General features: G+C 37.1%; 1 protein-coding gene across 9 annotated transcripts in view; it reads right to left on the bottom strand.

Moving 5' to 3' along the window:
* Positions 1–27,357, bottom strand: part of DMD (dystrophin) — a 2,142,101-nt gene that overhangs the window by 1,715,928 nt on the left and 398,816 nt on the right. For 8 of the 9 annotated variants that reach the window (XM_062183372.1, XM_062183374.1, XM_062183379.1 and 5 more), the window contains exons 5-7: positions 21,952–22,044; positions 8,417–8,589; positions 2,590–2,708 (exon numbers count right to left, since the gene is read on the bottom strand). In XM_062183372.1, the coding sequence (XP_062039356.1) occupies positions 2,590–2,708; positions 8,417–8,589; positions 21,952–22,044 (385 nt within the window). Of the gene's footprint in view, positions 1–2,589; positions 2,709–8,416; positions 8,590–21,951; positions 22,045–27,357 lie in introns of those variants that run through there. The other variant, XM_062183378.1, reaches the window with a different exon arrangement.

Raw genomic sequence — 27,357 nt, 5'->3', positions numbered from 1 at the left:
TTCTATCTTTTGCAGCTCACAAATCATTAAATAAAGCACATGATGATTTAGTTAATTCTTGTTATTTTTCATATATTTTAATACATTTTTAAGTTTTTAAAGAATGTATTTATCTGTGAGGGGAAAACAGAAAAATAATTCTTAAATGCTTATTTGTGTCTTTCTTTAGTGTACTGACTAGCACTATCAGATGTTGAAAAAACATAACAAATTTATGGTGAATCCTCATCTTAATGAAACCCAAGTAAACTTTAATAAACCTTTTTATGAGACAGAATGCTGCTTAAATTGGAAGGGAGTTGAACAAATACAAGGTGTTTCCAAATCTAAGATTTCAGTGGAAAGTGAACCCTTATATAGTGTTTGGATTGCTATTAATCCACTGTATCTCATACAATACTTTATTGACTTTGTTCTAGTTTAAGATTTTATAATACAATTCCTATAGGTTATAATGATGTAAATTTGACATATATTGTCCATTTAGGAGAGCATATAGAGCTAGGCCTATGAGATTCTTTTATGTTATAAAATATGTTGTTAATATAACTGCTGTTTCTGATTACAGGTTCATCAGTTTACTTTCTGATTATGATGTAGATGACCATCTAGTTATCCCTATTCTACTGACTCAAAGGAGGACTTAGAAGTCAATCTATTTTACCACTTAAGAGAAAAATATATTGTACCCCCATTCTTGCTATTTTACAAAAAGGGCACACACAAGAATAACTAGGGCATATATCCCAAGACATTCACTGACTGCCATATGTGGATTTAATGCAAAGAAGAAACATATTAACAGAAAGAAACATATTAACAGACTTATGCACATCCACACACTGCAGCTCTTCCATTCAATAACTGGAATTCATATTTTCACATCTGTGCTCTCTACCTCACGGAGAAGGAACAAACATGTGAATCAGTATTACGAGTTAATAGTGAAGTGTGATATGTATATATCCCTGTAGATATAATACTGGGACTGGAGTGATGTTATCATTTGTGAGAAGAAGCAACCAAAAGAGATTACAGGACTCAGTGCTCAGATATACATTCTCCAAAGCAAAAGAAATTTTCTAATGAACTTAATCTGATCCCAACCTTACAAACACATACTTGTGTTGTTAGAATATTCCTTCCTAAGTACATTTGCTTACCAAGAGCAATGATAAGCTCCTCATGTTTTGATGGTGCTATATACAAATAAATTCATCATAAATTGAAAATATTATAATTGAGCATGCATTTACTACATTTAATCTATGGGGAACACTATCTCAGCAGCACAGCACTCTCTGTGGGTGGTTTCTTGCAGTGACCACAGGGCTGACTGCGAGCTGTGTGGTCAGTCTAACATCGGGAGACAGATCAGACTGCACAGTGCTAGCCTGGAAAAGATTCAAATTCAACATTCAAAGGACAGTTTCTACTGAATGTGTATTGCTTTTGCACCATTGTAAAGTGGAAAAAAATCATAGGATGAACAGTCATATGGAAGGAACCATCTGTAGGCTGGTCAATTATATACAAGTATCCTTATTCTTATTCTTATGATAAATGCCTCATTTTAAATTATCTTTTGAATTTGTTTAACCTCAATTTTGAGTTTGTTTAAAGTTGCCCTCCTTTTCCCTTGATTAGGATCTACTTACTGAGCTGAGTCAATCAGCTTTCTGGCTCTTCAATAAGGACTAGATCTGGTTGATAATAAATTCACCAGTAAAAGACTAACTTCTGAGTTATTGCTGAGCTTTTCCTGACAGGACCTATTGCCACCACTCCAACATCTCTGGTCCCAGATTTATTTACTATTCCACAGACCCTGGAATTATCAGTTTCTGTTATAATGCACCTTCTACCCACCTATCAGTTCCTACTATGCCACAAATGTAAAGTCCACCGACTACTCTTCAGTAAAACTTCATGAGAGTAAGAACAGAGCCCGCAATTCTAAAGAAGTCATCACATCGGACAAGCAGCTTATAGGCTGCAAGAAGAGCATGGGTCAGGATGCCATTAACCCTCTATTCCCTGTGTTTTGAATTGCTTAAGTGTAATATAACAATATCAACACAATGCTGCCTGTTAACTAAAGAAACAGAAAATAATTATTCAATGGAGGACTTCTGCAGAGTGGCAAATTATAACAGAAGCTGGGCCAAGAATAGATTTTCTGATTTAAATAGTAAGCCATGCTATCTTTTATAGAGTACATGAATGAAATCGGCAAGATAAGTTAATTAGTTATGCCTGACTCATTTATCAAACCTCTTGATAGAATCAAATCTTGGTAGAATAAGCAAAATGTTAACATTTTATAATTATTAGGAGCCAACCTACTCCAAATACAGTATGGTTCATTTACAAGGCATCTATATTCCTCAGGCCTTTTTACACTTCTGAGAACTAAAATCAAGTAGGACAATGCATAACACATTACAAAAAGAATATTTTAAGTATATATAGAGTATGGGAAAATATAAGATGCATAGTTTTATATTTTGTGCTTAGTTTGTAGAAATATCAAGTCTGAGACAAAAAAAGAAAACATTAAATTATACTAAAAATGGTGACCATACCAACCTTCAGGATCGAGTAGTTTCTCTATGCCTAGTTGACATTTGGCAATGTTGAATGCATGTTCCAGTCGTTGTGTGGCTGACTGTTGGCAAACCACACTATTCCAATCAAATAGGTCTGGCCTGAAACATACATACATACATACACACACAAACACACACACACACACAGAGAGAAAGAGAGAGAGAAATAAAAATCAATCTGGAATGTTCTGTGAAATTCACTTTAACTCTGCATTTTGAATGACAACCCATTCTTGTGGTCCTTAGGAATTGATCATTACTCCTCATTCCTCCTCAATAACATCTCTCATTTAAATGAGTCACAATTTCAATTGATAATCCTGAATGTTGTATACCTGAAATTCAAGAATATTTCAAAATTGTTGTGGAAAATGGTTTAAAAGATAAGGGTTTTTTTTTTTTTTCTGGACAGGCAAAGTTAGACAGTGAGAGAGAGAGAGACAGAGAGAAAGGTCTTCCTTCCATTGGTTCACCCCCAAAATGGCCGCTATGGTCAGCGTGATCTGAAGCCAGGAGCCAGGTGCTTCCTCCTGGTCTCCCATGTGGGTTCAGGGCCCAAGCACCGGGCCATCCTCCACTGCCTTCCCAGGCCACAGCAGAGAGCTGGACTGGAAGAGTAACAACCGGGACTAGAACCCAGCGCCCATATGGGATGCCAGCGCCGCAGACAGAGGATTAACCAAGTGAGCCACAGTGCCAACCCCGGGTTTGTTTTTGTTTGTTTGTTTGTTTTGGTTTAAAAAAATTGAAATCCATGCAGGCTTTTTTTCAGAATATGCATACTCTGAATTTTTGAGAACCCTGATACATGTATACATAACTTTTATTTGTCAATGATATCTTAATAAAGCTGGAGAAAAAAACTGAGGAAAATAAAGAATCTATTCTATTTTATCTGACAACAAAAATGTGTTAATCTCATTCAATTTTTTGTGTTGGAATACCAGCCACTTATGAGTAACTGCCAAGTTTCTAAGCCTTCTCCAGTCTTCCCCTGAATTTCAGGCTCTAGATTCACCTGCCCACTCATTATCTTCATTCAACAATCACAAGCTTCAAGTGTCCAAAACTGAGCTTCCTACAGGCCTCTCCATCTGATTCTCCACATCCCATGCTTTCATCTTGCAGTTCTCCTTCACTCAATAATCAACAACTACAAACTTGCAGTTCCTCAGATGAAAATCCTTGGAGTCACCTTGAAGACTCTTGCACTCTCACACAACCAGTAGTTGAATATATATATTCAGAAAGTGACAACTTTTCACTGTTTCCACTGCCATCATGCTAGTCCAAACTTCCATTTTTATCTTTCAAGGACTATTGCAATAGTCCTCTAACTGCTCCCCTATTCCCACCATTGGCTTTAGTAATCTATGCTCAGTAGAGCTGCCAGAGGAATCTGTTAAAGTACATCTCATGGCATTCACCTTCTGCAATCTCTGCTCTCTCGGATGTGGAAATCAAGCATTTAACTATGATCTGCAGAAGCACCATGGTCTGGCTTCTCCATTAACACTCTGATTTCAGTCCTTTTCTTTCTCTTCATGTTTCCCAACCAGGCTAGATAGTTTCTGTATTTGCATTTAGTTGTTCCCTTTGCCTGGAATTCTCTTCTCCCAGACATAAACACAGCTCACTCCTCCACTTCCCTTGAGTCTTTACTCAAAAATCACAGTATCAGCGAGTCCTTCCTTGCCCTCTAAAATTTCATGTCCCAATCAAACTCACACTTAATCATTTTCTTTCCCCTTAGCTGCTTTATGTTATTCTCATTATTATGTACTATTTAACATATTGCATAATCTAATTAACCTAACTTTTAATCAGTCTCCTCAATGAGAATGTAGAATGTAGAAATATTTTTTTGTCTATTTGTTTCACTACTAAAAATCCAACCTAGCACAGCAGAGTGTCTCAATAAATACTTGTCAATTACATTTTAATTTATAATGGAGAAAACACAAATGGGTAAGAGGGCATTGTTATGCTACAATGATTTTAAATCTAATGAGAAGAAATAAAGCATATGCTGTAATAATTTCAATAAAAACTCAATGCAAAAAATAAAGAAAATAATATACAAGGTTTTCTAAAACCTGAAGAAGGTCAAAGTAAGTTTTTTGAGGCTTAATTAAAGGAGTCTTAAATGGTGGCTTGGTTGTGGATTCAGAAAAGTATTTAGCGGTTCTGGCATTGTGGTGCAGCGGGTTAAGTCACTGTAACACCAGCATCTCATATCAGAAAGCTGGTTTGAGTCCTGGGTGCTCCACTTCCAATCCAGCTCCTTGCTAATGTACCTTAGAAGGCAGCAGAAGATGGCCCATGTGCTTGGGCCTCTGCCACCCATATGGGAGATCTCGATGGAATCCCAGGCTCCTGGCTTTGGCCTGGCCCAGCCTTGGCATTTATGGCCATTTGGGGAGTGAACCAGCAGATGGACAATCTCTCTCTGTCTCTCCCTCTGTCACTCTTTCAGATAAGTTAAACAATTTTTTTTTCAGAAAAAGAATTCATGTTATGCAAGGGAAAGAAGTTACAAGAGTAGATTTTGTGTCATTTTCAAAGACTATAATTCAAAATAATGATACAAATCTATTTCTCATTTGCTTCTCATTTCCTTTTATTCAATTCCTTTTACCCTGATTAATACATCAGAAATTTATACATTTATTAGTAAATCAAAACTCCCCTGTTTATTCTGAATTATCCTGAACAGCTAACAAGCTTTTGGAATCTATATACAAGCTGTTAAATGCCTGCAGTGGTGGGCTGAATATACAAGATAAAAATTAAATTCTAGACTGTTGGGCAGTTTTTACTTCTGTAGGCAACCTCCGTACTATCTCTAGGCATCTCTAGGCAATGCAATTAGTAAAGAACATATGTATATGGGAAACTAGAAAATCAGAATCACTTTTGCATTCTAACCCTTTTCCATTTTGCTCTTTCTCCTTCCTCTTGGCCACCTAATTGTAATAATGCAATTACAAACACATATGGGATGGGCATCTGGCATAAAGGTTGAGACGCCATTTAGGATGCCTACATCCCATAACACACTGCCTGAGTTCAAGTCCCAGCTCCATTTCTGATTCCAGCTTCCTGCTAATGTATTCTCTGGGAAGCAGCCAATGACGGCTCAAATACTTGGGTCCTGGCCCATGCAAGAAACCTGAATTGAATTCCCAGCTCCTAGCTTTGGCCTACCCCAGCCCCAGCTCTTGTGGGCATCTGGAGAGTGAGTCAACGCATGAGATCTGTTTGTCTCTTTCTCTCTTTTAAATAAAAATACATAAATACATAAATACATAGATAAACAAAATTATAGAATTAATGGTTATAATAAAGTAACAAAATTAGAAAATGGATGGATGTGAGACTTAATACCTTTGAGTATACAAATACATATACTGTCAAAAACCAATTTATCGAGAAATAAAAATGCAAACTACACATTAAATTATAATCATTAAAAGAATGCAGAGAGAGCTGATAGTGACTGTTTCTGAGATCTGGATTGTAATGATGTAGGGTTGGAGTCATGAAGAATCATTTTGTTTCTTTTTTCCTTTGCTCTCAGCTGTAGTATCTGATTTTCTCCCCAAAAAATCAGATATTGTGGTAATAAAATACAGAACTAGGAATTAGAAAATTTAATTATAAATTTATAGTTACTGTAATTTTATCTGCATGTTTTCAGCAAATTTCTAATCAATTAGCATTGGGGTTTTCCCCAAAAATAGAATCTGCCTTCCTTTCAACTGTCATGTAGTGGATTTTGTGTTTTAAGGCAAAACTTTCAATTTCTAAGGCCCTTTGTCAATCCTTATGCTCTATGGTAAGGATGTGCCTTTGTTCTACACAGCTTAGTCACTCCATTATTGAAATCAGGACACCTCATGACATTCCTACGTGTACCAGTGACAATCACCTTGGAACAGAGTTCAACTTGTTTTTGTTTTTTTTTTTTTTTTTCAGATAAATAGCATAAACATCTGTCAAAGACAAAAGGGGAAATGATTCATGAAAAGAGTGTTTACAACTGTGAGAAACCTCTTGAAAAGTAACCATGTAATGTAAAAACAAGCAGTTACTGATGATTCATTCAATATCATGTGGGAGAATGCATGCATGCAGATATTGTGAGGGAAAGAGTGGGTCAGGGACAGGGCAATCTGGATATGTTTCAAAACTACAGCTATATTCAGGAATCATGAAATACAATATTAACAAATGTAGTGTGAGGACATGCTCACAGGACTGAAGTCTCCCACTTGAAGAGAATATGTGGAAGAAACAAGAACTGTATAACCTGATCCTCAGTAATTTTGTTCATGAGCAAATGTGTACATGAACATGAAGATCAATATTTGCAGGTCCTTAGTGTGAGCACGCTGACTTGTGATGCGGAGTGAACATCTTTATTCCTTCTCATCTGACTGTTTGGAAGCTGTGCAAAACTGGTCTTCTGTCATACTTAGGAAAAACAATCTGTTAACATTGCTTAACATGCCGAGTGGGTGCAAGTCTGCCTCCTTTCTAAAATCAGATTGCTGAGTCATTCACCTGGAAACCCAGTCTAGATGGGGTTAATTAAACCCAGCTGGAGCAAGACACCTGACAAAGAGGCTTATTTAGAGGGTGTTTGTTCTTGGATTGAGCTTTGCCACGCAGGAAAATTGATATTCCGAGCTTTTCCTGAAGCAAGATTGGCAATAAGAAAATGGTATATTTGTCAAAAAAAAAAAAAGAAAAGAAAAAGAAAATTAAAGAAAAATCAAAGTGAGAAAAGATAACCTGCATGGAAAACCAGGGAAGGTAGGGTCCACTGACATTTCAAACACAGTTACTTAGGTAATGCAAATATTCCCCCTTCTATATTATACTACGGTATAGTACTACATAAGTATACAGAAATGCGTTATATATCATATAGTTTATATTATATAGTATGCAATATATATATATATATGAATGCATTTATAGGTATTCCCGAATATTTTGCTTTATGGATCCTTTAATTCATTTGCTGAACTTCTTTACACAAGAAAAACAAACTAGTTTTTGTCAATTAGGAAATATACTACTGTATGGAATATAGTTAAAGACGTTTAGTTCACTATATTACGCTGAGTTCTTGTTGTGAAGTTCCAGAGAACTCTCTTTTATATATAGCACTTGCTTTGTTGTTCCAGAGCAGTTGTTTCTTTTGATACTCTAAGTACAGGGTCATAGAAATCACTGTGGTCTATTCTTTGCCTTCGTTGCTAAGATGCTCACAGCCTCTTTTAACCCTGAACTAGAAGAAAATATACAGGGCCTTATGATGTTTACTATCAAAGTACATATCTGATAAGATAAATGTTCCTCTCTTTTACTATTATGTATCTGTTGATGAAAACTAATTTTATCACAACCACTCACAAGTGATTTGAAACCATTTTTACCTCTACAGTTTAGCTTTATGCCAACTTATTATTTCTACAAAAGACCAATCCCATTCTCAACAAAGTTAGACTACAACCTGGATTTTTTAGGAGTCCCAGCTTCAACTTAATTGATCCTCTCCCCTCACCATTACTAATTTTATGCTCCAGTAATTCTAATAGTCCAACAACCAAATGGCATATCACGTAAAATGTAGGAAAATATTCTTAATCTATTCCATGGGATGTTCTATCAATATGGTCAACATACATAACCTTTTGCATAGTAAGAATGATCTGGAATCACACTAGAGAAAATGTATCAAGAGTGCATACACCAATACTTATAAAAATCATGTAACATTGCCATAGTATTCTTACCTATGACTATGGATGAGAGCATTCAAAGCCAGGCCATCAGACCAGCTGGTGGTAAAGTTGATGACATTAACCTGTGGATAATTACGAGTTGATTGTCGAACCCAGCTCAGGAGAATCTTTTCACTGTTGGTTTGTTGCAATCCAGCCATGATATTTTTCATTACATTTTTAACCTAAATGTGAAAAAAAAGTTGATAAGAAAATGCATCCCCCGAACAAGAACCACACAAATATAATGTCTTCATTCCTTAGTGACAAATAATAGGGACTTTGGGGGGCCAGTTAGTGATAAGAAGTAAAAACAAGTAACAACAAACAACAAACAAGAACCTCTACCAGGACTGGATCCGTTTTAAATAGTTAGAAATCTATTCTGTTTGGTTAGTGCCTGTAGTATATTTATTATCATTCCTGAAGTTTGACATACTAAACTGTAAATTTAGCGGTTTTACCCTTGCTTATCTTTCAACTTTCAAGAGATAGGCTAAAAATGAGTATACAAATATTAGAGTTATTATTAACTGATGACTTAAAATATATCAGTGATTTTTGAAGGAATAGTACATGGATAAAATAATGATTTTTAATGCCTAGATTCAAATCTTGCCTTTGGTATTAACTAATACTGTTGAGTTACTTGACAAGTCAGTTAATCTTTTTAGGACTCAGTGTCCTTTCTACCCTTTATATACATATTAGGTTGTAAGAATCATAGTCTAAAATACGCTAAAGTAAAACTCCTAGGTTCATTCTGTAATTTAAAATAATACTGATTATGTTTATTGACTGAACATGTTTGAAATATATGAACATTGAAACACAGGCATGTTTCCCTATTCAAAATAAAGAAACATTAAAGATTTCAGCAAAATAAAGGAGAGGAATAATTATCCCTAAAAGCCATAGATGCTGGTCCTTGGTTTACCTGTTATTAATTCACTTTGAATGTTTCTCTCCTAGGTTTTGTATATGCGCAAATACTAGTCAGCAGGTTATTGTATTTCAAAGTTTCATTCCTCAAGTCTGATGCAGAAATCCATTCTAAGCATTTTTCCAAAATATCAAGAATGCAGTGACACCTTATTACAAAACATACTGTCTACATTTTCTATTAAAGTAATATTTACAAGGTTATTTGTTTAATATAAGTGAGGCCACTTATGAGACACTTGAAGGAAATATAGAAGTAAATGTGATTGCCTTCATTTACCACCGAGGACTTCTCTTTGGGGAAGTATATAGTCTGTGTACTTCAGTCTATGTGCTGACAACATTTGACCACACGATGAATATTTATTGTTAATTCTAAATATGACATTTTTATTTTCCTTTTTCATCCACATGGAAATTAATAACTGCCTCTGGGGTAAGTATATATTTTAACAACTCTAAAATTAGCTATCTTTTTATGAAAGATTCAAAGTAAATCTTAGGGTATGATGTTAAATCTTGTTTTAAAAAAGTTTGAGACAATGTTTTGTTAACATGGTAATGATCCATTGTTATTAATTCCTACCTGACCTACTTATTTAGTCACTCAGTGAATAAGTAGGTCAGATAATTATTTAAGATGTATAATTTTCAAAACCACATCGACATACCATCCTGCCAGAATGGCAAAAATAAAAGAATAACAAACGCTGAGGAGGACGTGCAGAAAGAGGAACACTTAGACACTGGTGGTAGGAATTTAAATTAAGGCAGCCACTGTGGAAAACAATATGGAGATTTCTTTAAAAACTAGAAACAGATTTGTCATATGATCCAGCAAACCCATGACTGGTATGTATACAAAAGACATGAACATGTATCAGAGTGATACCTGCACCACCATGTTTATAGCAGCACTGTTCACAATAGACAAAATATGGAATCAATCAAGGTGTCTGTCATGAGAAGAATGGATAAAAGAAAATGTGATACATGTGTGTGTATGTATCTATATACAAAATTGAATATTATTCAGCTATAAAAGAGAATGACATTCTATCATTTGTATAAAAATAGATACAACTGGAAGACATCATGTTGAGTAAAATAAGCTAGACACAGAAAAACAAATGCCACATATTCTCCCATATATTGTGGGAGCTAAAATTAAAAAAGAATAAATTAAAAAAGAAGTGCCTGTATCAGTCTTGCTGCAAATATAGTTTTACCACACTTTGTTTTCTATAATTGTCAAACCAATGGTTAAGAATGTTATACCACTATAGTTTTAATGATCTGTGATTATTTTAAAATTTACTGGGTGAAATAATCATCTTTCCCTTTGATTATTGCTTATACCATTTTTAAAAGATTTCTTTATTTTAAAGGCAGAGTTACAGAGTGGGGGAGGGAAGGACAGGTGGAGGGAGGGAGACAGGAGTGGGGCAAGAGAGAGAGAGATTTTCCATTTGCTGGTTCACTCCCCCAAATGGCCACAATGGCAGTGGTTGGGTCAGGCCGAAACCAGGAGTCAGGAGCTTCATCTGGGTCTCCCACATGGGTGCAGGGGTGTGAGCACAAGGGCCATTCTCTGCTTTACAGGAGCTTTAGCAGGGATCTGGGTAGAAAGTGGAGCAGTTGGGACTCGAACTGGTGTCCATAAGGGATGTCAGCACTGCAAGTGCTGCCTTTACCCAGTATGCCACAGCTCCAGCCCCTATTTATAGCCCTGATTATATTACTGCAGAACTAGAGTCTTTTTACTATTTACTTCTTGGTTTGTTGATTTAGTGGAACGGTAAGCTCTTAACTGTAATGTTAATTAAAAATATGCTATCTCTAAAACCAAAAAAGAAAGAAGAAAGGGAAAGGGAGGGAGAGTGGAAGAAGGGTAAGGATGGGAGAACGGAAGGGAATATTATTATATTCTTTGAACTGCATCTATGAACTACATTGAGTCTGTTCTCCTTGTATTAATAAAAATATTTACAATAAGAAAATAATATACAATTTTTCTTAACATACCTTAAAACTATAAATTATACAACCTACATGTACAGCAATTGTAGAACTCATAATTTGTGTCCTGTGTTTAATCAGGGTTGGAATCAGCATTACTGGCATAGTGCTGGTGATGGATTTGCACTGATCAGGCAACCCTCCAATGATGAATGGAATTCATTTGTAAAATGCTGGGCCAGGCTGCCCTCTATGTGCATAATGTTAATGGACAATACTGTATTCAATCTAAAACTCTTTTAGAATCTTTATGTCACTAATTCAGTTTATCAGCCTCAGCCTCAACCTCATTTGGAATTGCTTCTCCAATACAAATGTAGCTGAAAAGAAAATATAACGCAACGTGTAAAAATTTCTTTCGTACTTAAAATATAGTTATTAAGAAATCACTGCGGCCGGTTCGGTGGTGTAGTGGGTAAAGCCACCGCCTGCAGTGCTGGCATCCCATATGGGCACCGGTTTGAGTCCCGGCTGCTCCACTTCTGATCCAGCTCTCTGCTATGGCCTGGGAAAGCAGTGGAAGATGGCCCAAGTCCTTGGCCCTTGAACCCACGTGGGAGATCCAGAGGAGAGTCCTAGCTCCTGGCTTTGGATTGGAGCCGCTCCGGCCATTGCGGCCAGTTGGGGAGTGAACCAGCAGATAAAAGACCTCTCTCTCTCTCTCTCTCTCTCTCTCTCTGCCTTTCCTTCTCTTTCTGTGTAACTCTGACTTTCAAATAAATAAATCTTAAAAAAAGAAGTCACTTAATTGATTCTAAATGTGGGCCTGTAAACAGAAAATTGGTCTGCCCTGAGTTTACTGTCCATAGGGGACAAAGAATCAACCTAAACACATGTGTGTGTGTGTCCTCGTGTGCGTGTATGTACATATACAGCAACAGCTGATCTGTTCTTAGAAGAAAACAACTGAAATATCTTTGAGCAGTGATATAAAAATATCTAGGGGTCTAACTGGGCAATGAAAGTGCCATGGACATGGGGGGAGGGGTTTGTACTACCAAGATTCTTCAAGGAATGGCTTGTTGTTCCAGCTGGTATCAGGCAATCTCCAGCAAGCTGTTAGTCTCCTCAGTTGCTGAGTCCTGTCACCCAAGGTACACATTTTCTGGGGGCAGCCTACATCTAGTGATTGACAAAGTAGAATGGCATAAACACTGAGCCACTTTGGTCCCCTTACAACAACTCTGACGGGTCACACTAGCTCCAAGATCCCCACGGGGGTGAATAAGGCTGTTGTTGGGTCTGCATCACAGCTTTAGTTTTCAATCCTGCCACCTCTTTCTACAAGTGTTGGTCCTAATAGGATGGTTTATAAACAGCTTACTTGCTAATCTCAGCACCAAAGTCCACTCTAGAACTCAGTGTAGGGGAAGGAGGGGTTGCAGTAGAAGGGTGGGGGTAAAGAGAAGTAGGAACCATCTACAGGTCAAGGAGAGGTTGCATGAAGCTCTGCAGAAGAGCAGAGGAGTAACTGTCTTGTACACAAGTTATTGAGTAGGAGGAATTTATAAGAAGGGCTTTAAGCAGTGTCAAAAATCATCATTTTCTGGTAATTGTGTATTATGTAAATAATAAATGATACAAAGACTCCAGTGTGAATTAGCCCTAGAACTGAGTACTTCCCTTGACTTAGCCAGCAAAGGTGAAGACCTGACTTCTGATACCACAACACTGCTAGCAAGATTTGTTTTTATCTCTAGCTGTTTGCCAGAGCTGAGTGTACCACTCTAAAAAAGATGGTTTTCACTTAAAAAGGAAAAAATAAAAAGATGCCAAACACACATTGTCTACTTCACAGTTTTGTTCAAAGCTTATTCCTCAAAATGCATATTTTTTTTTAGGCTAACAATTTTACTTGAAGTGGGAACTGGAACAACCATGGTCAGAAAATAGAGTTGGCATTCCTGAGTTCTCACAAGTTCAAAGAGAAGTCCTCCACGGTACTATTAATAGCATAGAATCTGGCACTGGTAGAAAGGTTTCACATATTTTCATCTATTAATGCCATTCTTAATCTGATACATCTTAAAAGTACATTCAGTTGGCTCATGTGTCCTTTAATCTTTGCTGAGTCTCAAGGACTTCTACTATTTAATAGGAAGACGCATATCTGCTCTTAGTGAAAATGTCTTTCAGGATTCACTGGGTTATGGTAAGCATTTAGCAGGAGAACTTTTCTAAAATATATTTACTAGTTTTAGGAAGACAGGACAGCATGATTGAACAGAGAGATAAGGATATGTACACAAAGAATGAGAAGAGTTCTTAAAATAACAAGAATATGGAGATTCAAGAACAAAAATGGAAAATAACGGGCTATAAGAGAGGTCTCAGACAAGGAAAGACAGAAAAAGTATTCCTTATATTCCTAAGTGTAGAAGCTCCTCCACATGCTAACAACAACAATACAAAGGACAACTCCAAACAAAATATCAGAATATTCAATATACTATATTGGAAGGAAGAGATAAGAAAGGATGAAATCATATGATATATTGGAAGGAAGAGATAAGAAAGGATGAAATCATATGATAGCTCAAGTAATAAATGCAATTAAAATAATCTTTTTGCTCTGTGGATGCCTGATCTATCCTGTTGGTTTTGATCTGACCAACGTCTGAGCTATTCCGTGTGTTCTACAAACTATGGTCATTTCATGAAACATTTATTACTGGGCCATATGATAGATGCAACAGTTGAGAGTACCTTAGAAACCCTTCTGGCGATTGTATACCATATTATGTACCTCTGTTGCATTTCATAATAAAAAGAAAGTTTAAGTCTTAGGTATGCTATTTTATTTTTGTAATGTTTTTTGTTTTATTGTATTTTATGCACAATAGATTAGGGGAAAAATTGCCCCTCCTTTGTTATTCTGAGAAGTACTGAGCAACAGAAGTGAGTTTGGTATGAGGTAAGCTATGTTACCTTGTATGTTGTATCTGGGACCACATTGATATGGCTTGTATATAGTTTGTCTTTCAAGTATTCAGGTGTTGGAGACCTGGTCCTTAGTGTGGGAAATGATATGGAACCTTTATGAGGTGAGACCTAGGAGAGACTGTTAGGTCACTGGGGGCACTGCCCTAGGAAAGAATTAAGGTAGTACTGATTGAACCCTGACTTAACTCACCTAAAAGTGAGTTGTTTAAAGAATGCACCCTAAAGCATTCTCTGGCTTCTTTTTTGGAGAAGTGATCTCTCACTCTCACATGTGTTCCTACCATCATGCCATCTACCATTAGGCCTTACTAGAAGCCAGATAAATGGGGCCATCCAACTTTGGGTTTTCAACTTCCAAAACTGTAAGCCAAATAAACCTCTTTTCTTTATAGAGCAGTTTGCATCAGAGATTCCATTTATCGTAATGAAAACTAGACTAATATAATCACTGTATGCAAATGGTAGAAATTGTCTAACTTGGGGTCACGTGAGGCTCTCATGTGCTATTTTCTGTTGTCAGCAGTGTCAGAAGTTATTCATTTTCTCTCTCTCTCTCTCTCTCTCTCTCTCTCTCTCTCTCCTGCTCTCACTCTTGTTCTCGCTCTTTCTCCATATTGCTGTGAAATAGAGTTAAGACTGTTCAGAGTATTTGGAACAAAAAAAATATGGGGGCCATTTGGGAGATCATTATAACTACTGAGTTGAGTAGGTACACTTTTGGCCTACATGTTATCTGACTCTGAGCAAGACAAAACTACAGCTCAAGTTAAAAGTTGACAGTACAGGGTGGGTCTTTGGCTTAACTGTTAAGATACTAATCAGAGTGTCTGGGTTTGGTATCTAGCTCCAGCTCCTGACTCCAACTTCTTGTTACTGCAGATGCTAGGAGCCAGAATGATGGCTCAAGTAATTGGGTTCCTACCACACTTGGGAGACCTGGATTGCATTTCTTGCTCCAAACTCCAGCCCATTCTAGTCCTGATCTTTGTAGGTATATGGTAAGTATGTCAGCAGGTGAAAGTGTTCACTCACCTTGCTCTTGCACTTTTGTGCTGTCTCTGCCTTCCACCCTCCTTCCATCAAATGGGCACGTGAATATATATATGTGTGTGTGTGTGTGTGTGTATAAATTTAAAAAGTTAACTCTAATTATATGAAGTAGTGATAACTGCCACAGTAGCGACGGACCTGAAATATGCTCAGGGAAAGAAGCCAGACACAAATGAACACATATTACTTAATTCCATTGATATGAAATGTCCAAAAAAGGCAAATATAGAGAGACAGAAATAGATTAACAGTTGTCTTGTGCTGGAGTAGGAGTGCAGGATAACTGTAAATTGGTAAGAAATTTCTTTCTAGGGTGGTGGAAAGTGCTAAAATTAGATAGCTATAATGATTGTATAACCCTGTCATTCTCTTCAAATTTTTACTTATTAGGAGAAAAACTTTCTTCCTCAAGATACTTTGGGATGCTACTGAGACACAGAATGAAAACAGATGGGCATGCTTTGAATTTAACACTTAGAAGTGATACATTTATGATATACAAGTTATATGTCAATAGAGCTATTTTACAAAAAGAGTAATCTGTATTAGGAAAAAGGCAGAGAGGCGGCAAGATGGCGGAATAGGCAGGAAGCACACTTAGTCCGGGGGGAGAGAAAGTTTAATATAAGTGGAGATACTGCAGGGTCAAGGAAGAGTAGGGGATGAAACAGCAGAGGAAACTCTTCCGGAACTAGTGATTCACAGTGGACCTGCGTGGAGAGCGTGGGAGCCCAAGTTCGGGACACCAGCGGCAGACTCAACGCACCAGCGCTGGAACGCGAGGTGAGCCGAACCTCCATAGCCCGAGATACCAGCGGGCAAGCGAAAAGAGGAGGCTAGAGGGAACGAGGCTTGAAACTCCGTGGGGAAAAGTTCACCAGGCTAACTAGAAGAGAGAGAAAAATAAAAAATAAAAAAAAGTGACTGATACGGACACAAGTTTCTCTCTCTATGCTCACCTCTCACAGGCGAGCAAGACAGAGCAGGCGCCATTTTGGACATACGTCATAAGCAGGGCGACCTCAGGTCTGCACCAGCCCTGAGCCTAGCAGAAAAACCTGACTCTGTGGGGAGGGGTGAAATAACAGGAGATTAGCATCTAACTTGGCAACCCAGTGGGAGACTGCAGGAGAATTGGAGCCCACACTGAGGACAGCAGAGATTCCCTGTGTGGTCCTTGGGAAAGAGCTTCCGATCTCTGGCTCCTGTGGGTATATCATTTGCCTGCTAACTACCTCCAATTACGTTCAGCTGTGCGGAATTACTTCCCTTTTAAATCAAAAAAAGAAAGAGAGATTTACCACACCTAACCTGGGAGTGTCATCCTTGACACACCCTCAACCCTGAGGAACCAAACACAGCTCTCAGTCCACACTCATCTCAAGCCTCTAAGGCCCCACTGAAAGCAGACAGTCCACTTAATATAGAGCCATAGTGTAACAAGAAAAAACACCACAGTGAAGAAACCAAATATCTCCAACATGCCAAACAACAAACGCAAAAACCAAGCTAACAAGAACAAGGAAGAAACTATGACGCCCCCAAATGAAAAAGACACCCCAATTCAAGATTATGAAGATGATGAGATCGAAGAAATGCAAGAAGCGGACCTCAAAAAATTGATAAGAACATTAAGAAGTTCTCAAAAACAAATTCTTGAACTACAGAAATCCTTCATGGACAAGATAGAAAATCTCTCTCGTGAAAGTGAAATAATAAGGAGGAATCAAAATGAAATGAAACAACTAGTGGAACAAGAAACTGTGATAGTGACTAGAAATCATAATGAAATGAAGAGTTCAATAGATCAAATGACAAACACATTAGAGAGCCTTAAAAACAGAATGGGCGAAGCAGAAGAGAGAATATCAGACTTAGAAGACAGAGAACAGGAAAGGAAACAGGCAAACCAAAGAAAAGAAGAAGAAATTAGAAATCTAAAAAATATTGTCGGGAATCTACAGGATACTATTAAAAAACCCAACATTCGGGTTCTAGGAGTTCCTGAAGGCATGGAGAGGGAGAAAGGATTAGAAGGCATTTTCAGTGAGATACTAGCAGAAAATTTCCCAGGTTTGGAGAAGGACAGAGGCATCTTAGTACAGGAAGCTTATAGAACCCCTAATAAACATGACCAAAAGAGATCCTCACCACGACATGTTGTAATCAAACTCACCACAGTGAAACATAAAGAAAAGATCCTAAAATGTGCAAGAGAGAAACGTCAGATCACTCTTAGAGGATCTCCAATTAGACTCACAGCAGACTTCTCATCAGAAACCCTACAAGCTAGAAGGGAATGGCGAGACATAGCCCAGGTACTAAGAGAGAAAAACTGCCAGCCCAGAATATTATATCCTGCAAAGCTCTCATTTGTGAATGAAGGTGAAATTAAGACTCTTCATAGCAAACAGAAACTGAAAGAATTTGTTGCCACTCATCCTGCCCTGCAAAAGATGCTTAAAGATGTGTTACACACAGAAACACAGAAACATGGTCACCAATATGAAAGAAGGTAAAGGAAGGAAACCTCACAGCAAAAGATCACAGGAAGCTCAATTTCTCTTTGACATAGAATTAAACTCTGATGCTCTGTTAAAGCAATGTGTTAAAGTAATCTATTATGTTCTCTTGATGTCTGTTAAATTCTAATTGTTCAAAAACAGCTGCATTTTTATTAAGAGCTATGGGTTATTTAAATATGTGCTTATTTTCAAAAATTTGAATAATCACCTTGTAACAATGATCAAATTTGGTCTATGTTATGTCATGATTTTAAGAAATCTTATTTCAACCAGATATTTTGGATTTTGAGCCTGCTTGGCATTCTTGACAGACATTCAAAAAATCAAAGTCTCAAACAATCTGGTCTCTAAAATTTCCAGTAAATCCTGGACTTTGGTTTTCCCAGTTTGGGCCCAACTGAAAAAATCGAAGGACCTATGTCTCTCATCTTATAGAGACACCAACTAATCAGTCTATTTGGAGTATATTAGAAGGACTGTCAAGATGTGATGTGGTACCAGACTTTAAGTTTCTATAATGGAAAATGCTATTAATACAAATGTTTGAGAATTAAAAAGTCTAATGATCTTGTGTTACTAGACATGATAGTTATCTTAATGAGAAAGCCCCAGAGGCTTAAAGGGTTAAATACTTGTAAAATCCTACAGGTGCTTTCAAAAATACTGTGAAGTAAGCAAGTGCCTCTTGTTGGTTGATGAGTTTATAATTTTAAACATGGCGACTTAAAGTCTTTTGTCATCCACAGTTATATATGATCTGCTGCTCATAAAACTAAAGCGTTGTTGGTTCTGTGTTTAGCTGTCCTCCTATAGGTTCCTATGGACTTTTTCCAGCCACTTTTATTGTATTCAGTACTTTGGGATGGCTCTGTAAACAGATGAAGCCAATAATGTATTAACAGTACCAACTGAGAGAAAGTATGGTTAACTGAGGTTACTAAAAAGAAAAAGCAATTCAAATCAATTGGCAATCTACAAAAAGAGTTAAAGATTTTAAAAGCTATTATTAAAATTGATATATTGGTCTATTATGCTATATTATATGTGTGTACATATTGTATGTCCACATGGGGAAATTTTATTAAGAGTTTTATTTTAAATGGCTTTTAGATAAGATTGTCCATAAATTTAAGCTGCTAAAATCAACCAAAGATACATTTTAATTTGTATGACCTGAATCTGTGTATCATATGTTTTCAACTTGTTGGTAGAAAGAAACTAAAAACATTTTAGATGGTTGTGCTTAAGTTTACTGGTTAAACAAACTACACCATGTTAGATATTTAAGAGGTGTTTTCAAATACATGATTCTTAAAATTTATAGAAGGCATTGGACCTTCTGGTAAATGTTTTCTTAAGTTGTTATCTAATGGTTGAAACGGTTTGCTAAGTATTCATGTAATATTGCTATTGTCAGCAAGTGATCTAGGACTTGCTCCCTCATTTCTCTATTCGAAGCCCAACTTGTTCTTTCATTTCTCTATTCTCTTCAAGGTAGGAAACTAATTCTATTATGAAGGAATCTGTAGGATGAACAATTTAATCTTTAGACCTTATAAAAGAGATGGCTAACATTTTTCTGTAATAGCATAGCCAAAATAAGAACTTAAATAATAATCTCATAGCTAGATTCACTTCGCCATCAGCGAAGTATACAGTAAGTAGAAAAAACCTCCCTTTCAGACCAAAGGGAAAGAAAGTTTTAAAGTGAGAATATAATTTTCCTCATGGGCATTGTCTACCTTAGAAAAACTACAGAACATGCCTGTGACTATAGACTTGTAGTTCAGGCCACCGAAGATTAGAGATGGGAAACGGGCACTCCCTTGACTTGCATCCTCTGGTCTGCTTTAACACAAACCAGGAGGAAAAGAAAGCTCAGCATCAGAAGCAATGGGTGGCAGGCCTATTAATGGCTGATCTGTACAGTGATCTGCCCTCAAGGAGACCCAACAGGCCAGTCCACTGCAGTGGCTTTCAATGTGGTAAGCCTGGGCTTCAGCAGAAGTCAGCTTGTGAAGAGCCCTGGCAGCTCTGCCAAGAGTTGGATCACTGGAAATGGACCTGCCCTGGAGTCGAAGGATGCCCAGGTCAGAGCCACAGATCTTATTGGCTCTAAGCTGAAAAGCCCTTCACTCAGCCCAACTTCCAAAGGGACCACTGCAGCTGAGGGGATGGTCAAGTAGGGTCAGCAACATTGCAGGCAGAACTGTAAATTTCTTGTTAGAGATGCCACCTGCCTTTACCTGGCCAGCTCTCCTCCCAGGCCAGCCAAGTAATGAAAGTCAACAGAGTGCCTTCCCCTAGGAGGTTCACACCTCCCTTAGGATATACCCCATGTGAAGAGATAGATAGGTCTGGGCCTCTGAATTTACAAGGCCTAAAGCCCACCAGATTATTATCAAGCCCCTTCTATCAGGTTCTATTTGCCTCTCAATCAGAAAACTTAATTGTAGCTTAGACAGCACCTTTCTTAGCTCCTCTAATAATGACTCTGTCCTTTGTTCTAGGCCCTGTCTAGTGCACTTGGGCCTCATTCCTTTGTAATCATAACCTCTACTCTACCACCAATGGCTCTACTCCCAACATGTGTGTACTGATGGTCCTCTTCCCCACTTAATGCTGTATAATTGTTCAGACCTGGTTAAGGCCACTCTTAGGATCATTGGTTACTATCCTCACTCTGTCTTTTATGACCTTGTCTAAATATGATCAGAGTCGGCAAACTTGGAAGGCTTCCATAGCCTTGGCAACTCATGACGACAGCCTAGGATGGTTACTGGCGCCATAAACTAGAGTGTCAATTTGTTGGGTCAACAACAGGAGCCACTGTGCACTTGCTCCTCATGTGGGATCTGTCCTTAATGTGCTGTCCATTGTGATTTAATGCTATAACTAGTACTCAAATAGTATGTTTCACTTTGTGTTTCTATGTGGGTGCAAACTGTTGAAATCTTTATACTAAATTGATCTTCTGTATATAAAGAGAATTGAAAATGAATCTTGATGCAAATGTAAGGGGAGAGGGAGCGGGAGGGGGGAGGGTTGCGGGTGGGAGGGAAGTTATGGGGGGGGGGAAGCCATTGTAATCCATAAGCTGTACACTGGAAATTCATATTCATTAAATAAAAGTTAAAAAAAAAAAAGGAAAAAGGCAGACATATCTCAAATCCTCTCCAACGTCTTAAAATGAGAAGAGTGGCAAATTCTAAGGAATCAATATTATTTATATAATAACCTAAAACACAAATTGAACCCTGTACTGAATGATTTACAGATATTCTCTCATTTAATGCATTTAAGAAATATACACATTTTCATTTTTTTGTTTGTTTGTTTTCTGGCAGAGAAAAGACTACAGTCCAGGAAGGGAAGGCACTATACCCAATGTCACTAAGATGGTATGTTTAAATTTAAACTCATGCTGTTCTATCTACATCTGTCTATTTATCTCTCTACCTACTACCCTTACTAAACCAAAATAATTTCAGTCTGTTATGCAGTGGTCAGAAAACATATGGACATTCAGAAGGCCTATGTTCAGGTGGATCAGAAAAAACACTATTTCCAAATCATATTTTGAAGTGAGTTTGTTCATAGAACACATATACAGATACTGAAATCCCTCTAATTTCTTATTGGCATTAGTTTATATTGAGGATACACAAGACTGAGTCTCATTCCTTTGATAGTGATTAAGAGGAAAATACCTTTCTTTTTAGAAAACTACTTAGATTCACTTATAGACAAGTTACAGACTTATGTATTTGTGAAAATGTTTTTATTAACCTGCAACTGAAGCATTTTCTCTTTGCCTCATTGCTACCCAATGAAATACAATTTGGAAAAATATTCCTGAAAATGCAGCAGATCCTATTTTATAATTTCCTGATCTGTAACATTCTGAGATGTCATTAGTTGTGCCAATTTAAAGGGATGTAGCATAAAGATGGATTTGGAATTGTTGAGATACATTAATATATGCTTGTTTACCACATCAATAGTAAAAACCAAAGCAAAGATTAGCAACATATTACTCCAGAAGGGAACATTCATCAGGATTCTTACCTGCCAGTGGAGTATTATATTCCAAATCAAACCAAGAGTCAGTTTATGATTCCCATCTACTATGTCAGTGCTTCCAATATTCACTAAATCAACCTGTTAAAGAGAAAGGGAAAACATCTGGAGAAAGGAGACCAAATACAAAGTTGCATAGAAAACAGTGTGAAGCTAAATGCATTTAGCTATTTTTAGAGTTTAAGCAGCATTATAGCTTTTAAAAAATAATCTAGGGGCCGGCACTGTGGTGTAACCGGTAAAGCCGCCGCCTGCAGTGCCAGCATCCCATATGGGCACCAGTTTGAGTTCCGGGTGCTCCACTTCCCATCCAGCTCTCTGCTATGACCTGGGAAAGCAGTAGAAGATGGCCCAAGTGCTTAGACCCCTGCACCCACGTGGGAGACCTGGAGGAAACTCCCAGCTCCTGGCTTCAGATCAACATAGCCCCGGCCACGGTGGCCAAATGGGGAGTGAACCAGTGGATGGAAGACCTCTCTCTTTGCCTCTCCTTCTCTCTCTGTATAACTGTGACTTTCAAATGAATAAAATAAATCTTTCAAAAAAAACTTTAAGAAATCTAAAAATGAAACAAATACACATGTAAGTTCACTTTCTGTAATGAATAAGCACCCCAAAACACATTTACAGAAGTAAGAAATGAATGCACTTTGGGCATATGAATATATTACTGCATATTAAAGAGACAAATCAAATTATCTCCAAATAAAATGTTAACAATGATAACTCATAAAGCTGCCTAAAATTAAAATATGTTTCATAGTACAGAATTGAAACTCAAAATTAAAAAAACTGGAAATTCATTAGTTCTATCTAGCCTAGAGGAGTTTTGTTATAAATAAGGGTGACTGCATTTGACTAAAATGTCTCTTCATAAGAAAAACATATTACAATTCTAATAAACAATGGAATCCAATGACCAATTCTTTTTCATATCAAGGACAGAGTTTGCAAACAAAAATCTGGCATTTTCATTTTTTCAAGGCAAATTTCTATATCCTCTGTTTTTCAGGCTCCTAACACTTTTAGGCGGAGTCAGATCATACATAAGCATCAGAAAAATAACCACATGAAAAGACGTTCAATGTTGTTAGCCATTAGGAAAATACCAATTAATACCACAATGAGATATCACTATGCACTTCTCATAATTGCTAAAATTAAAAAAAAAAGACTACATCAAATGATGATGAGGGTGTAGAGAAAGACAGTCACTCAACCACTGCTGGTAGAAATGTAAATGTTACAGCCACTCTGGAAAACAATTTGTCAGTTTCTCACAAATCTGAATGCATATAAACCATATTATCCAGCAACTGGGCACTGGGATATTTATCCCAAAGAAATGAAAATTTGCTTACACAAAAGCTTGTATGTAAGGGTTCATACTAGCTTTATTTTTAACAGTCCCTTGAAATAATTCACATAGCCTTCAAGGGTTAACGGTTAAACTATGGTATAGCCACACCAAGGGGTACAGTCAACAATGAAAAGAAACAGATTGTTGATACACAAAACAAAGGTGATGAATCTGAGAAAAATGCTAATCTCATAAGGTTGCATAGTGTATTATTCTGTTTATAAATACCTTTTAAAATGCAAAATGGTAACACAGATTAGTGGCAGGTCACCAAGGTTAGGAATGCAGGTAGGATATGTGGGCTAAGTGGAGGTAGTCAACAAAGGGCAATGCAAGAGATCCTTGTCATGGTGGAAGTGTTCAGCATCTGTACTCTGATGGTGGCTACTCAACCTACACAAATGACAATGTACACGAGGAAACACACACACATACACACACACATACACATAGTTGAGTACAGTAAAACTTGGGAAATCTGAACACATCTGTTATAAGATATCAGGGTATGGGAGTCAATTCAAGAACAAGAAAGAATTATTGTCTACATTTCATCAAGGGGTTCCTTAAATGAAAGTAGAGGACAGGAGCTCTTCAAATGGACAAGCCATTAGAAATATATCAATTCATTCATTCATTCATTCATTCAACAAATATATTTTGGCTATATGCCAGACACTATAATGCTTAGAGCAAAAAAAGGAAATCCTTCCTGTTTTCATGGAACTGAATACTACTGAAAGTGATAAACCATATCATATGTTGTTGAAAATTCAATTATTGAAATGGAGATGTGATTTTTAGGAAGTAGGTTTATTCTTAGAGAATAATTGCTGGTAGTGATGTTCTGACATGCCAAAGGGCTGAGACTTGGAGTAAGCAGGAGGCACTTAGATTCCAGCAGCCCCCACCCACTGTCATAAGATTTCTCACTGCGTCAGCAGAGGAATTATTCTTCCATATCCTTATCCTCATAAAACAAGCATAACATTGAATTTTTATTATGTTTGGATATTGTGCTCAGCCCTTATAAAGAACAGTATGGTAGAATCCCTAATGTTAAGAAATTCACAAGTGGGGGCTAGTGTTCTGGCATAGCAGGCAAAGCCACCACCTATGACAACAGCATCGCACTTGGGCATTGGTTTCAGTCCTGGTTGCTCCACTTCTAATTCAGCTCCCTGCTAATCTGCCTAGAAAAGCAGTAGAAGATGGCCCAAGTCCTTGGACCCCTGCCTCCCATGTCAGAGACCTGGATGGAGCTCCTGGCTCCTGGCTTCAGTCAGGCCCAGCATTGGCAGTTGTGGCCATCTGGGGAGTGAATCAACAGATGGAAGATCGATCTCTCTCTCTCTCTGACTCTCCTTCTCTGTAACTCTTTCAAATAAATAAATAAATCTTTAAAAAATAATTCACAAAGTTAATAGGATACCACATAATAAAATTAAATGTAGGGTTAGTGGTGTGGCACAGTGGGTTAAGCCACAGCTTTTGCCACTGGATCCCATATTAGAGTACTTGTTTGGGTCCCTGCTGCTCTGCTTCCAATCTAGCTCTCTGCTATGGCCTGGGAAAGCAGTGGAAGATGGTCCAAGTCCTTGGGCCCCTGTATCCACATGGGAGACCTGGAAGAAGATCCTGGCTCTTGTCTTAGGATCCACCCAGCTCTAGCTGTTGCAGCTAATTTGAGAGTGAGCCAGCAGATGGAAGATCTCTCACTCTGTCTCTCCCACACTCTCTGTAACTCTACCTTTCAAATAAAATAAAATAAAAAATTTCTTTTAAGAAACACAAGGTACACATTTTTCGAGATTCATTTTTTGAAAGAGTGACAGAGGGAGGGAGGGAGGGAGGGAGGGACAGAGGGAGGAGAGAGAATCCTCTGTCATCTGCTGGTTCATTCCCCAAATGGTCACAAAAGCTGGGGCTGGGCCAGATGAAAGCCATGAGCCCCCAAATCTATCCAGGTCTCCCACATTGGTGGCAGTGGCCCAAGTACTTGTGTCATCATTTGATGCTTTCACAAAGACATAATTAGCAGGGAGCTGGATCAGAAGCAGAGCAGCTAGTACTCAAATCAGCATGCTGATAAGAGATGCTGATCACAAGTAATGTCTTAAACTATTGAGCTACAATGCCAGCACCAAAAAGGAATACAATTTTGATACAAGTTATAAAGTGAATGAACTTTGGAAACTTTCTAAGTGAAGTAAGAGAGACATATAGTGAAAAATATTATATGATCTACTTAAATGAGTATCTAGAATAGTCAAATTCAGAGAGAAAAAATGATTGAGGCTATCATGAGTTGGGGGAGAATGGATTGGGGACTATTGGTTTAAGGGGTATGAACTCAGTTTGGAATGATGAACAAGTTATAGAGATGGGTGGCAGTGATGATTATCCAGTAGTGAGGATGTCCTCAATACCACTGACCTAAAGATAAAAAACAGTTAAAATGACACCTCAACACAATAAAGGCCAAATCTGACAGCTAACATTACACTTGACAGAAAAATTTTAAAACTTTTCCTCTAAGGTCAAGAACGAGACAAGGATGTCCACCCACCACTTTGATTCAATATAGTACTAGAAGTTCTAGTCAGAGCAATTATGCAAAACAAAAAACTAAAAGGCATCCAAATTAGAAAGGAAGAAATAAAATTATCTATTGGCAGATGATAAAATCTTATGTGATAAATCTTCAACACATTCATACAAAATGTATATTATGAAAAAACTGCATAGATCTCAGAATAGTTTGTACCAAAATAATTTTTGAAATGTTCAATTACATTTTCCAGGAAGCTTTTGAAGTACTCTTGTATACTGAAAATGCTAAGGGATCAACAAAAATTGTTAGCACTAATACATGAATTCAGTAGGTTTCTAGGACAGAAATTAACATAAAAATCAATAGCATTCTTATACAAAAACAATGAAACATTTGAAACATAAACTAAGCAAATAATCCCATTCACAATAGCTAACAAATATAAAATAAAACAATTAGTAACATAGGTAACCAAGGAGGTTCAAAACCACTAAACTAAAAACTATAAAACATTGTTTCTTCATCAGAAAGAAATTGAAGTAGATACAAGTAAACAGAAAGAAATCCTGAATTAATGGATTTGAAAAATTAATATCATTAAAATAACCATAGTTGGCAATGTCATCTACATATTTAGTACAATCCATATTGTAATCCTAATGATATTTTTATTATAAATAGAAAAATAATACTAAAAATATAGAACCAAAAATATGGCAAATACCAAAATGTATAAAATAGTACACACCACACTACTTCAAAATATAATGCAAAGCTACATTAATCTAAACAGAATGGCATTGGCAGAAAAAAGACATGTAGATCAATAGAACAGAATAGAGAGCCAACAAATAAACCCACACATTTATGGCCAATTAATTTTTGACAAAGGTGCCAAGAGCATGCAATGCAGAACGTGCGTATCTCTTCAATAAATGATGTTAGAGAAACTGGATCTAAATGTGTAGAAGAAAGAAATTAGATCTTTATCTCACATCACATATAGAAAGCAACTCAGAATGAGTAAAACACCATAAGGTAAGACATGAACCATAAAACCACTAGAAGAAAACATAGTGGAAATACTCTATAGCATTGGTCTAGACTATGAGTTTTTTTTTTTTTTTTAAGATATGACATCAAAAGCAGTCAACAACAACAACAACAGAAAAATGGGATTATAGTAAACTAAAAAGCTCTTCCACAGCAAAGGAAGCCATCAATAGAAGGAAGAAAACACTCATATTGAAAATGATTACACACTATCTATCTGATAAGCAGTTAATATCCAAAAATATAGAAGGAACTCAATAAAAAGAAAATAGCCATAATTTGAAATGGACAAAGACTTTGGAAATTTCTCAAAAGAAGACATATAAATCCATAGCAAGTCTATAAATGCTCAATATTACTAATCATCAGAGAAATGTAGTTAAATCTGCAATGTGGTACCACCACATACCTGCCAGAATGTCCATTA

The sequence above is a fragment of the Lepus europaeus genome, chromosome X (genome assembly GCF_033115175.1).
Source record: "Lepus europaeus isolate LE1 chromosome X, mLepTim1.pri, whole genome shotgun sequence".
NCBI classification, from domain to species: Eukaryota; Metazoa; Chordata; class Mammalia; order Lagomorpha; family Leporidae; genus Lepus; species Lepus europaeus.
The sequence above is the reverse complement of the archived record's forward strand: the minus strand, read 5'-3'. Positions and strand labels throughout refer to the sequence as shown.